The sequence below is a fragment of the Pipra filicauda genome, unplaced genomic scaffold (genome assembly GCF_003945595.2).
Source record: "Pipra filicauda isolate LSUMZ 115617 unplaced genomic scaffold, ASM394559v2 scaffold606_size451818_pilon, whole genome shotgun sequence".
NCBI lineage: Eukaryota > Metazoa > Chordata > Aves > Passeriformes > Pipridae > Pipra > Pipra filicauda.
This window is the reverse complement of record NW_024104761.1, coordinates 187,453-199,499: the sequence shown is the minus strand read 5'-3', so window position 1 is coordinate 199,499 and position 12,047 is coordinate 187,453. Positions and strand designations below refer to the sequence as shown.

General features: G+C 51.2%; 1 protein-coding gene and 1 long non-coding RNA gene across 2 annotated transcripts in view; both read left to right on the top strand.

The window, feature by feature from the left end:
- Window positions 1-788: 788 nt before the first annotated feature.
- The window catches only part of PTEN (phosphatase and tensin homolog), a 48,211-nt gene continuing 36,952 nt past the window's right edge, over window positions 789-12,047 (top strand). Inside the window, exon 1 of the mRNA XM_027711093.2 lies at window positions 789-1,215. Coding sequence (XP_027566894.1) covers window positions 1,137-1,215 — 79 coding nt within the window. The 5' untranslated portion in view covers window positions 789-1,136. The remainder of the gene's footprint in view (window positions 1,216-12,047) is intronic.
- Window positions 2,213-10,027, top strand: LOC120324612. Its single transcript, XR_005566058.1, has 3 exons — window positions 2,213-2,886; window positions 3,134-3,245; window positions 9,870-10,027. It is a non-coding gene; the product is annotated as an uncharacterized LOC120324612 (long non-coding RNA).

Below are 12,047 nucleotides of genomic sequence, written 5' to 3'. Positions count from 1 at the left end.
CCCTCAACCCGCCGGGCTCAACCCACCCCCCTCACCGGGGCCGCACCGAAACCGCTCTTCCCCTCTGCTCGGCGGGGCGGGCCTGGCTGGGGGGCGGCGGGGCGCGGAAGGCCAGCTGGGGGGGTGGGGAGCTCGGAAGGGTTTCGGGACGCCCCGAGTGTGCTCGGGGGTGCTCCGAGATGGCTCGGGGGGCTCTGAGGGGGCTCCGTGGCCGCCCCGTCCCCTCACGGCCACTTCCGCCCGCGGGGGAGGCGCCGCCGCGAGCGCCCACGTGACCCGCCGGGCCGCAGCGCACCCACCGAGCCTCACCTCACCGCCCGTATCCCTCCGCCCGCCGGCCCCCCCCCCTCGCTCCCTCCGGGAGCGAGGGGGGCGCCGGCGGGCTGAGGGGTACGGGCGGCGCGCTCGCAGCGAGCCTCTCCTCCCCCTTACCCGGCCCGCTCTCCGCTCCCCCGGTCCTCCGGTGGCGGATCCCCGGAGGGGACTACTTTTCTCTCTCGGCGGATGCGGCGCGGTGGGCGTGGCGGCGCCGCCCGCCGTCCCTCTCGGAAGCCGCGGCCATGATGGGAGCCCCGCGCCGGCGAGCGCTGCGGGCCGGGGGATGAGCGCGGCCGCGCCGCCCTGAGGGAGCCGCCGCCGCTGCCGCCGCCGCCGCCGCCCGGGGGGGAGGAAAAAAAAAAAAAAAAAAGAGGCGCCGAAAGGAGCGACCGGCCGAGCCCCCCGGGGCGCGGAGGGGGGTGGGGGGGGAGGGAAACGGGGAGCCGGCTCCGGTGGTGGGGACTGGGGGGGGGGCGCGCCCCGCGCCCGCTGTCACCATTGCCGGGGCCCGGAGCGCCGCAGAGCTGCTCCCCCCGCCGCCGCCGCGCTCGCCCCAAACACGGCGGCGGCGGCGGCACCGCCCGCAGGGGCTCGGCGCGGCTCCCGACGCGCTCGGGGGAGGAGGAGGAGAAGGAGGAGGAGGAGGGAGCGGCAACAGCGGCAGCGGCGGCAGCAGCGGCCGGTGCCGCCGCCGGCAGGAGCCGGGCCCGCCCGGGGCTGAGCCGGCGGAGCATCCGCGCCCGGGGCCGCCCGGTGGTGCCTCTCGGCCGCCGCCCGGGCCCTGCGCGCTGCCCCGGAGCGGCCCCCGGCTGCCAGACATGACCGCCATCATCAAAGAGATCGTCAGCAGGAACAAAAGGCGATACCAGGAGGATGGCTTCGACCTGGACCTGACCTGTATCCTCTTCCTCTCTGTCTCTCCCACCACCACCCCCCCCCTTTGCTCCTTGCTCTTTTTTTCCCCCCGCACGTCCCCGGCGATTGCATCAGACCCCGGCGCGGCGTTACCTAACGCGCTGCCCCGCGGCCGCTCCGCCGGGGCTCGCCCGGGCCGCCGCGCCCTCCCCCGCCGCCGCCTCGGCCGCCTTTTGTCCGGGCCCGGCAGATTAACGGAGCTCCAGGATTAACGCCAGCGCTCCGAGCCGCCCGGGGGCCGTGCCCCCCCAGCCCCCACCCGGCCCCGCAGCCGCTTATCTCGGGCCGGGGTGGCTTTTTGGGCTCTGGGCGCAGCGAACGTGCCCGTCCCGCCGTGACTCGGGTCCACAGCGCTTTTTTTGTTTTTTTTTTTTTTTCTTTTTATTTTTAATTTAGCAGCTCGGATTGCGAGTATAATCGTGGCAGGCCTGTGGCTTTCCTCGGGTTGCTTGAGTCGAAGGCTGTGTCCTCTGCCCTGATTTCCATCCCTTCGCTGAGGCAGAGCTGTTCCTTAGGATGCTGCGAGGCTCCCCACGGCAAGAGGTGGCAATCGCTGCTGCCAGATTAAAAAACCCACGGTTTATTTCCTGGTGGACCGCACGAGGATGTGTCAGAGACACGGTGCATCGGGTCTCGTCGAGGAGGATTGTATAGAATACTTACTCTGGAATAAGTAATTAGCGAGCAATTACGGCTAATGAGGCAAAACCCAGGGTGTAGTTTTGGTGGCCTTTGGAGCAGATGTGCTGGAGCAGCGGCAGGCAGATGTTTGGCTTGGAGTGCCTTGCAGGGTTAATGGTGTGTGGGGGCTCTGCTGTGGCCATGGTCTTGCTCCTTGGAGAAAGATCAGTGCTGGGTGGGAGGGATTTTGGAGCAAGAACCTCGCTTAGAAGTTGGAAAAATGAATATTGACAGTAGTGTTCAGGGCCGGACTTAGCCCTGTAGAGAGATCTTTCTGTTCTGCAACAGGAGCAGGGGGAGACTTACTGGGTTTTGGAGTAATTACGCTCGTGTCCGAGCAAGTTCTCCAAATAAATCCAGCTCTTGGGCAGGATCAAAGCTGATAACAGCTGGAACCAGCACAGAGCTCTTGCTGTTCCATTGAGCCTTGGCCTAAAATTTTAGTGGCTTTAAAACAGCCCGAAAGGTTCTGGACTTTAGCAAGTGGCTGCTGAGCTCTGGGTTAAAAAGCAGCAGCTCTGGTACATAATTCCTGCATTCTGTCTGCGATAAATATAATTTTAGGCCTGAAAGCGTTTTCACTTGGCCACTGGGGTTATGAAAAGAGTGAAGTGGTGGCAAAACCAAGAGCTTTTGGCTTCACAGTTGCAAGAGTTTGGTATTTCAGGTATCTTTGCCCAGATATGCCAGTGGTAGGGAGAGATTTTCTTGGCCCGAGCTGATCTTTTTAACTAGTCATATGGTCCCAGCAAGAAAACTGGTGAATGTAGAACCCTGATATTCCTGCTCAAGGCTGCTAATGATGTGTCAAATGGAACTTATTGCTTATTTTCTTACTTTTTTTTTTTCTCCTTGTCTCATTAATTTTATTCTTAGAATTTTGTGTTATAAACAGGCCACTAGAGTGGGCTTAGGCTGGTTTTTCTTAAAGGAGCAGCTGGCTGCAGTTCTGCAATGAAAAGTGTAGAAAAGGTGGGGGTTTTTTCCAAAAATATTTTAGGAATAAGCTTATACTCAATCCTTATTTTTATAGCTGCACATTTTGAGCAGATAATTAATGAATGAAGACTTCTGCCTTTACAGTGCCATGGCTTTGCTTGGAGACTGGTATTGCTGCACAAGTGGAAGTTGAATTTTTTGATGACTTTGTGCAGGGTGGGATTGTTTCTCACCATACCTGGCAGCTGGAAAATAACCTATTTGTTCTTTACACCTGTAGGCAGGGAGTTAAATCTCCAGCCGTGTGGTATTAGGGGAAGGAAGAGAAAACTTGAAGGCCAAGCGAGGTGTTCAGCAAGGCATGGCAGGAGGACCGGGTGGTGCAGATCATGGTGAGTTCAGGGAGTGAAGAAGGGAAGGCTGACAGGAATTGGAGAGCCCAGGGATTTTGGCATTTACCTGGGATATGGGAAGAGGAGGCCTGAATTCCTCCTGCAGTAAATATTTCTGTGTGAGGGGTTCAGTGGTGGTTGCTCCAAAATCCTCAGTAGCTGGTCATTGATTACCTGGGCTTTGGGAGGTGGAAATCAAAGGAATGATGGTGAATGCAGGTGAGGTGCCTGATCTCCAGCCTGTCTCTGTGACCTGCCCTTTCCTCCCACCCATCTTTGAGGGAGGGTCCGTGTCTTGGTGGCCCAGGTGGACAAAGATTTGTGGTCTTTGCATTTCGGTCGTGGCTGGTTCTCCCAGGCCTTGGAGGAACACCTGAGTGCCAAAGCCAGGCTGGGTCAGGTGCTGGAGTGCCAGAATTCCCTCTGAGGACCTCTCTTCCTCGGTTGGGCTGCGTCAGATCCTTTTAAAACTGATGCTGGTGCAGGTACAGGACAGGACGTTGTGCTTGGGATTCTCAGTTCCTGAGGAGTTGGTTAAGAATTCCTCTTGTGTGGGTAATGTAGGATTTCAGCAAAGGGAAGTAGCACCTCCTCAGAATCAGTGCACAGTCTGAGAATAGCCCTGTGTGTCCTTAAAATCCACATTGACATTACTTTTCATCTAGTCAGATGTTCTCCGTGAACAGTCCTTTTTAATGCACCTCTTGGAAAAAAAATACTTTGAATTTAGAAGAAGAAAGGTTTTGAAGGCGGAGACATTAAACAAGCTTTTTAATACTTTATTTCAGCTGTTCATTCCGGGTTTGTTTGGGTTTGCAGTTGCTTTCTGCAATACTGGCTGCCTTTTTGTGCAGATGGGAGAGAAGGAAAGTTGGGATTAGCGGCTTTCTTCTGCGATGGTGACATTTCTTGATGCTGCAGCCACCGGTCTGTTTTCTGAGGCACTGTAATGTTTGGTATTTCTGAAATTGTGCAGCTTGGTTCATGTCCACTTCAGGAAACGGTGCCTGGATTGCTTGTGTCTTCAGAGCTTTACTGTGTTTAGCAAGTGGCTCAACTATTTGAGGCTGGAAAAAAGCGGTGGAGCTGCTTCTGGCTTTGGTTAAACTGTCTCGTGTTTCCAGGCCTTCTGTCAGGGGTGAAAATGGCCAACTAGGCTGAGCTCAGGGCTTGACTGAAGCATGTGCAGCTCGTGACCTACATAGTGGTACAAACTGCAGCAATATTCAGTAAAGATGAGATGTTGGGTGCAGTTTACACGTCTCACACGTCGTTTGTCTCGTGCAACGAAAGGCAGAGAACGCTCAGATTGTGAGAGGGAGCTTCTGACAATCTCCTCCTGCTTTCTGCTGCTTGCAGTCCTAAAGCTCTCTGCATTTTTAATGAAATTTTAAATTATGGGACTTGACTCAAAATGGCTCAGCTTCCAGGGGAAAAAAAATGAATTAGTGGCATGAGGTACATACCGTGTTTAAAAATAGAGCCCGGCTTGGAAATGCCATTCGTTTGAGGGACTTGGTTTCATTTTAAAATTGAAGTTTGTCAGAGGTTTTGTAACAAGTTTTTCGTGAGGGTTTAGAAGAAACTAGAAGAGACCAACTGGCAACATCTTTTATTGGTGGAAAAGTATTTCTTTGTTCTGGAGTAAACCACGTTACTTAGCAGTGTTTGGAGCTCGTTTTGCTTCTGGAGCCCGGGATGATCTTGGGTTTTGGACAGGGAGATGAGTGCTGGGAATTCATGTAAGAAGTCAGTTTGCACAGACAGCAGTACAATGGTCCTGCTGGCTGGGGGCTCCTCGGAGTTCCAGTTCCCTGCTCGCTGTAGGATATGTTTGATCCCAGGAAAATGGCTCTTTCTGCTCTTAGCAAGGAGAGGGATGTCTGGAATTGCCCAGGTGGTGATTGCTGGAGGTGTGTTAGTGCGTTTTTCTCTTCTGGGGTTGCACGTGAGCTGGATCATTTGCTGTTGCTCACGACCCAAAGAAGCCCCAAACCCTTTGCCATGCTGCTGTAGAACATGTGGCTGGTGGTGTTTGACAGCTGAATTTTTTCCCACAAACCCCCCCATTTCAGCAGGTGCTCCGTTGTGCAATCCCATTCAGAGTCACTCGGCCCCTTCCTGCCCTGCTTTTTGGCTGCTGCTGCTGCTCAGAAAGGGGCTTAAAAGAAGCTTCACAAATTACAGCTCGTCTCTTTGCCCTTGTTTAAGTGCAGGCTTCCCCATGTACTGCTTCCTCTTGGATCATCAGGAATTTTTAATCCATGTGGATGCTGTTTGCACAGGGCTGAACTCCAGGTTAAGAATTCCCTGACAGAAGGTGCTCCTTGGTTTCATGCTGAGGTGGTGGCTGTGTGTTCTCAAGGTGGGGAGAGGAACAAGTACAGCTCATGTGGACACTGCAGAACACTTGTGACCCTTTGGAAAAACCCCAGCTGAAGTGACTGATTGTTGAAATCTGGGTGGAAGCTCAGTTAAGTGTTTGAAACCTTCAGAACATCCAGAGCTTTGCCATTAAACAGGAAGAAGGTGGTGCTGAACAAAGTGCAAGCTTTGCTAGGACTGGTATTGGTTTTGAGTGTTTCCTTTCCAAGGAGAAATCCAGGTTCCTCCTCATGGCACTGAGCCTGATGGGCTGTTGGCACTTGAGAGGTTCCCTTTGTGGGTCTAATCAGTGGCTCTGGTGGGGACTCCTGAAAATCCCTCCCCTTTACTCTGCGGGTGGTTGGTTGGCCACGTGTCAACTGGAGTCTTGAAGGGTGGTGAGTTTTGGAAATGCATCTTTCTAGGAATCTCTGCCAGTCAGGGAGGCCTTTCCATCCACGGGATAATTCCACCTGACTTGCAGTGCCTCGGTGAGGGAGAGGATACAGCCTTGAGTGTGGGGCTTATGCAACACTGCAACTGGCTCTTACTGCTCAGTTTAATACGTGCCCAAAGATTAGCTGGCTCTTGGTGCCTGCTAGGCTGGGATCAGCAGGTTTCTTTGGGACAAAACTGTGGTTTTCCAGTGGCCATCCAGTGCTACACTCCTGTAGGACCTTGGTTTTACAACCAGCATAGTCTGAAGCACAGTGACTGCTGTAGAGACAGTGAGTATTTGTTAAATGTCTTAAAACACTGTCTAGAGGAGGACAGAATTGTCTTATTCTGGAATTTCTGCTGTATTTTCCTCCTTGTAGGTTGTTTTGTACACCTCAATCCTCTTTGTTGTGCAAGCAGTTGATACAATTTGCTCAGTAATAATATTGCTGCAAGAATGTGTTTCTTTAATACATTGTGTTAACTCTCCCCCATGCTAAAAAGCATAAAGCCAAAACTAAACTTCAGGATGTAACAACTGCAAAGTTCAAATATTACATGTAAAGTTTCTGTCTACCAAGTTTTTTTCTGCTGGTTGTGAATCTCTGAGCAGTTCCTTGAATGAAATTATATTTTTAATGGATTAATGTTGTTGCCACATTAATTCTGCATAAGCTGACAAATTATACCCCTGGTACCTTAGCCTAGGGACTTCCCCTGCAACGGGTTTAAACATGAAAATGGTCCTTGTGTAATGATCTAAAGGACAATAGTTGTGTTCTGACAAAGTGGGAGAAAAGGGAGGGAATAGGCAGATGAGCTGTCAAATCCCTTTATTACATTAGAGCCCAAAGCTGGTGTCATTACTCATAACTAACTCCCTTTTAAAGCCCCCCTCCTTTCTGGTTTAAGTCATCTGCAACTTGGAGCTGCATGCAATGTGTATTTATTTACTGTGCCCAGTGTAGGGGGGATATTCAAGGTTAATTATTGCATGGCTTTTTTGGGGGGAAGATGGGATGTAGCCTGGAGTGATTGCTGGACATACCCAGTGCCTCATCCTAATCCCTGAGGTAGATGTGGGCTCCTTTGACTTGGCACTGGGGAGCAGGTTTTTCGGGATTGGAGCTGTGCACATCCCATGAGTTACTGGAAGGCTGATTCCTGGGCTGGAAGAAGGGAATTTATTGGAAAACGAATTCCTGTAGAGCAGGATCTTTCCTGAAACACGGCTGCTTTGTGGGTGGTTGTCTCTGCTTTGGGTTCTGTTGGTTTTTGAGCGTGTCTTGGGCCCAGGTTGATATTTCAGATGTAAACAAATCCTCGTTCCAGTTTCTAATTCGAGCCAGCATCCTCTTTGCTCCTGCCGTCATCTGCCTCGGTCGCCGTCTCGCCTGCGAGGCCCTGAAAGAAGGAAAAATACAGCAGCACTTCTGTAGAATGGAAGTAAATAATCTTGCAATTAGGCCCTGTATCATGCTGCATAAATCTGGGTTATCTTAATAACGATTTTTAGGCAACAGGGCTCAAGTAGTGGCTCGGTGATTCAAATGGTAATTGACTGTGCAGCTAAAAAATTAAACTCAACTGCTCTGTGTTTGGGATGATGACTATTGCAAAAGCTGGCATTGTTCCCTTTAAAGATGAACTCCCAGCTTCACAGCCCCAGCGTGCAGCAGTGCAGAAAAACTGCTTAATATCCAGTTTTTGGTAGTGAAGTGCTTAAGAAACGTCTTTATAAACTTAATTCTGCCTTTGTGGAGCGGTAGTAGAATAGCTTTTAATTGCATGATTAATTTTCTTAGAGGCCTCTGCTTAATTCATTGCATTGCCTGGGTGTATATCAGGCTAGAATTGAAGGAGTTGTGTATTTTCTGCTCTTTAATTTCTTGTGTGGGTGAGTCACAGAAGTAATGTCCTTTTTTTATACTAACATTTAAAGGAGGGAAACACTAGATCTCATCAGAATGAAATTATCTACTCGGGCCTTGCTGGTTGAGGAACAGTTTATTAGGATGGCCTCGTGTCTTGTTTTGCCACTTGCCATTATCTTCTCTTGGACTCAAAAGAAGGTTTGATAAATCCATACAAATCCTAGTTTTTGTAGCTTCTGTTTTAGAAAGCTTTTTAAACGTGTGCCACATTTGTCCTCTTTGAAATTCCCTTGTCTCTGAAAGTTTTGGATGTTCTTTCAGGCTTGCAAAAAGTTGAGTCTGAGCCATTTTTCACTTCCTGTCAGTAAATATCAAAGTAGTGACTCTTCTGTGCTGACTTCTCGTTACTGAATAAAATTCTTGTATTTTTCTGGGGGTGTTTGAGGTTAGGATGTGCTTCAGTGCACGTTAAAGGAGACCCTGCCAAGTGAGGTGGCGTGCTGGGAACACGGAGCAGGGAGACCTCAAACTTCTTCTTGAAAGGGTTCATGTGGAGTTTGGTTGGTGGGTTAAAATAGACAAATCTGGCACTTCAGAAACTCAAACTGAGATGTCTGGTCTGGTTGACAAGGTGGTGGTGGGTCACAGGTTGGACTGGATGATCCCAGAGGTCTTTTCCAACCTCGGTGATCCGGTGAAGCTGCACCACTGACCTTCCCCACTGGCACAGCTCTTGCTCTTGGGCCTCCCTGTGTTGCTGCAGCTGGTTGGGATGCCAGGGTAGGGAGGGTGAGATGGGATGCAGCTTGTTCCAAAATGGGAGCAGAAACAAAAGAACCTTCTTAACTGGCCCCCTCTCCATGTTTCCATCTCTGGGAATCCCTTGGGATTGCAGGGTTTTGTTCCCTGCTGTAGATCTGGACTTGAGGTTGAGTTAGGGAGTTGAGGCCCAATCTCTGACTTCTCAGCTGAAGAGTCCTTTCTGTCAAATTTTGTGTGAATAGTACAAAGTTTGGTGCATCATTTGTTATGTTCCTGTTTGCTCTTAGTTTTCTTTGAATGGGAAGGACAGCTTTTTTCTGTCTGTAATATCATCAGCTATTTTAGAGGGATTTCATAGAGTCATAGGATATCCTGAGCTGGAAGGGACCCCCAGGGATCATCCAGTCCAACTCCTGGCCCCGCACAGGACACCCCAGCAGTCCCACTATGTCCCTGTGAGTGTTTGTCCAAACACTTCTTGCAGCTCTGCACAACCAGCTCATGTTTCCTTTATTACCTGCATGCTTTTCTATATTTATGATTCCAGACCATTTTGAAATGAAAGTTTAAGGCATCCTTTTCTCAACCTTTGTCAGAACAAGTTCTTCTCTAGAGCAGCCATCGTCTTTCATGCTGCTTTTAGCACTTCTTGTATCTCTGCTGGGAGGTTTAGGGTTTTTTTCCCAATCTTAGTAACCCCATTAGCTGTTCAGCAAAGCCTCCCCGTGGCTTAGAGCTCCAGGACACATTTCATACACCTCACAGAGGAAGGAGAGGCTCTTGCTCTGGGAATACATCCCAAATCAATGTAGTAAGCAGATCTAGAAGCCCTGCTGTGGGATAGAACTGAGTTATGGATGTAGACAACCTGGCAATATCCCCTTCAGGCATCTTTGGATTTCCTTCTTTGTACTGGGGGAATTTGAGTTCCCTTCCAGACGTGTTGTCAGCCCCATGACTTCATCTGGACAGGTTTGCCTCCTGGATAGGAAGGAACTGCAGTTTTGTTGTTCCTTGTCTAGGTTACTGTGTTTAAACTGCAAGCTGAAATCTGAAAAAACTAAAAAATGGGGGGGGGGGAAAGATCATAGTTGAAATATGGAGCATTAAGGGGTTAAATGCATTTCTTCTAAATCATAAAATGTTTCAGCCACATCTGAGTTGGTCCCTTTTCTTGTTCTTTAAGGCACAGATGGTAGAGTTGGCAAGTGCAGCTGGCTGGCTACAAGGAATCCTCCTTTGCTCTGAAGAACTTTCTTCCTGTTCATTTCCCCTCTACTTCCTGATGATCCAGGCTCGTAGAAAAATAGTAAACTTATTTTGTGTTTCATGCTGGCCAATGGAAATGCTGCCTGTTGAACAGAAATTTATGCATGGGTCCAGTTTGAACAGCATATCTGCTAGGAAACTTTCCCAGATTGGTCTGGGTGTATTTTCCCGTGTCTTTTGCTTTTTTTTTTTGTTGTTGTTGTAGGGATGCTGTCAAGAAAATGGCACTAATAGGAGCTTGGCCATTTGTCAGGGCTCTTAAATCTGTTTGAGGATGGAGTGTGGACACTTCTCATAACACTCCCCCCCGTAGCTTCAGGCTGTCAAGCTGTTGAACAGCAAGAACAGTGTGAGGGGTTTTTTTTTTTAATCCTTGCTGTTGCTAGATGGACTCGTTTAAGCTGGACTTAAAGGTCACTGTTTCATGGCTGGCGGGCTCCTGAAGTCAGAGTTCCTGAAAATTGCGGCCAGATCCAGAGAACAAAGCGATTTTGGGAGGCTTCAAAGGCGGCGGTGCCCCTGCTTCCCGGGTGCCCCTGCTCCCCGGGTGCCCCTGCTTCCCGGGCGTCCCTGCTTCCCGGGTGTCCCTGCTCCCGGGTGCCCCTGCTTCCCGGGTGTCCCTGCTCCCCGGGTGTCCCTGCTCCCGGGTGCCCCTGCTTCCCGGGTGCCCCTGCTTCCCGGGTGCCCCTGCTCCCCGGGTGCCCCTGCTTCCCGGGCGTCCCTGCTTCCCGGGTGTCCCTGCTCCCGGGTGCCCCTGCTTCCCGGGTGCCCCTGCTTCCCGGGTGCCCCTGACTCCCGCCCCGGGCTGTCCCTGCTCCCCGGGTGCCCCTGCTCCCCGGGCTGTGCCCCTGCTCCCCGGGTGCCCCTGCTCCCCGGGTGCCCCTGCTCCCCGGGCGCCCCTGCTCCCCGGGTCCCCGGGCCCCTGCTCCCCCTCTGCTCCCCGGGTGCCCCTGCCGGGTGCCCCCTGGGTGCCCCTGCCCCTGCCCCGGGTGCCCCTGCTCCCGGGTGTCGCTGTCACGGGGCCCTGGCGGTGACAGCTCGGCCATCTCGCGCCGGGAGGGCAGGGCTGACCCCCAACTGGCAGCACAGCGAGCAGTGGGCTCCTGGGAGCACCTTCCAGCCCCAGCTGGAGGCGAAAATCAGCACTCCTGGCTTTTTTTGCAGGCCGTGGGTTTAAATCTCCTTTGTTACACGAGATCTGTGTTGGGAAGGTGCAAACGGAGCGTCGGGAGAAAGGGGCTCATTGTCGTTTTGTTGGCAGGGGGCTGGTTCAGGTTGTGCAGTAACTTTTTAGCTCCAGAGCATGATTTGAGCAGTGCCATCAGTCACAGCTTCAGGAACACTCAGCTTGTTTTAAATTTCCTTCCTAAAGGAAGAGGAAGTCTAATGCCTGATAGATCTTCTGAAGCCTTTGGTTCAGAGTGATAGAATGGCTTGGATTGGAAGGGACCTTAAAGATCATCCAGTCCCACCCCTTGCCATGGGCAGGGACACCTTCCACTAACCCAGGGTGCTCCAACCTGGCCTTGGACACTTCCAGGGATCCAGGGGCAGCCACAGCTTCTCTGGGCAACCTGTGCCAGGGCCTCCCCACCCTCACAGGGAACAATTCCTTCCCAATATCCCATCTAACCCTGCCCTCTGGCAGTGGGAAGCCATTCCTCCTTGTCCTGCCACTCCAGGCCCTTGTAAACAGTAAATATTTATAAGACTGTAAAGGGCTCTGAGTTTTAAAGTTGTTTTTTATTTGCATTTTGATGTAAAATCTGTCCTCAGTGTTGGGTTTGGAAAGTAAAGCTCTGTGTAAATTCTGAAGCTCTGCATGCTCTGGCCTGCTTATAAAATAGGAGATGAGGTCATTTGCTCTTTGTTTTCCCTTTAAAACCACCATAATGAGTGGAGTGAGGATCCTATATTTGAAATATAGCACTTCATAAAATTACTTAGAAATTCTAATGCCGTTGTAGTTTACTAATTGAGAATGTTGATCATTGCAAGAAAGGCTGCAGCTGTCTGTTCTTGTGGCTGTTTAAGAATTAAGAATTGGTAAATATTTCGGTATGTTTTTTTGGCCACCTTCCATTATTAGGCAAAA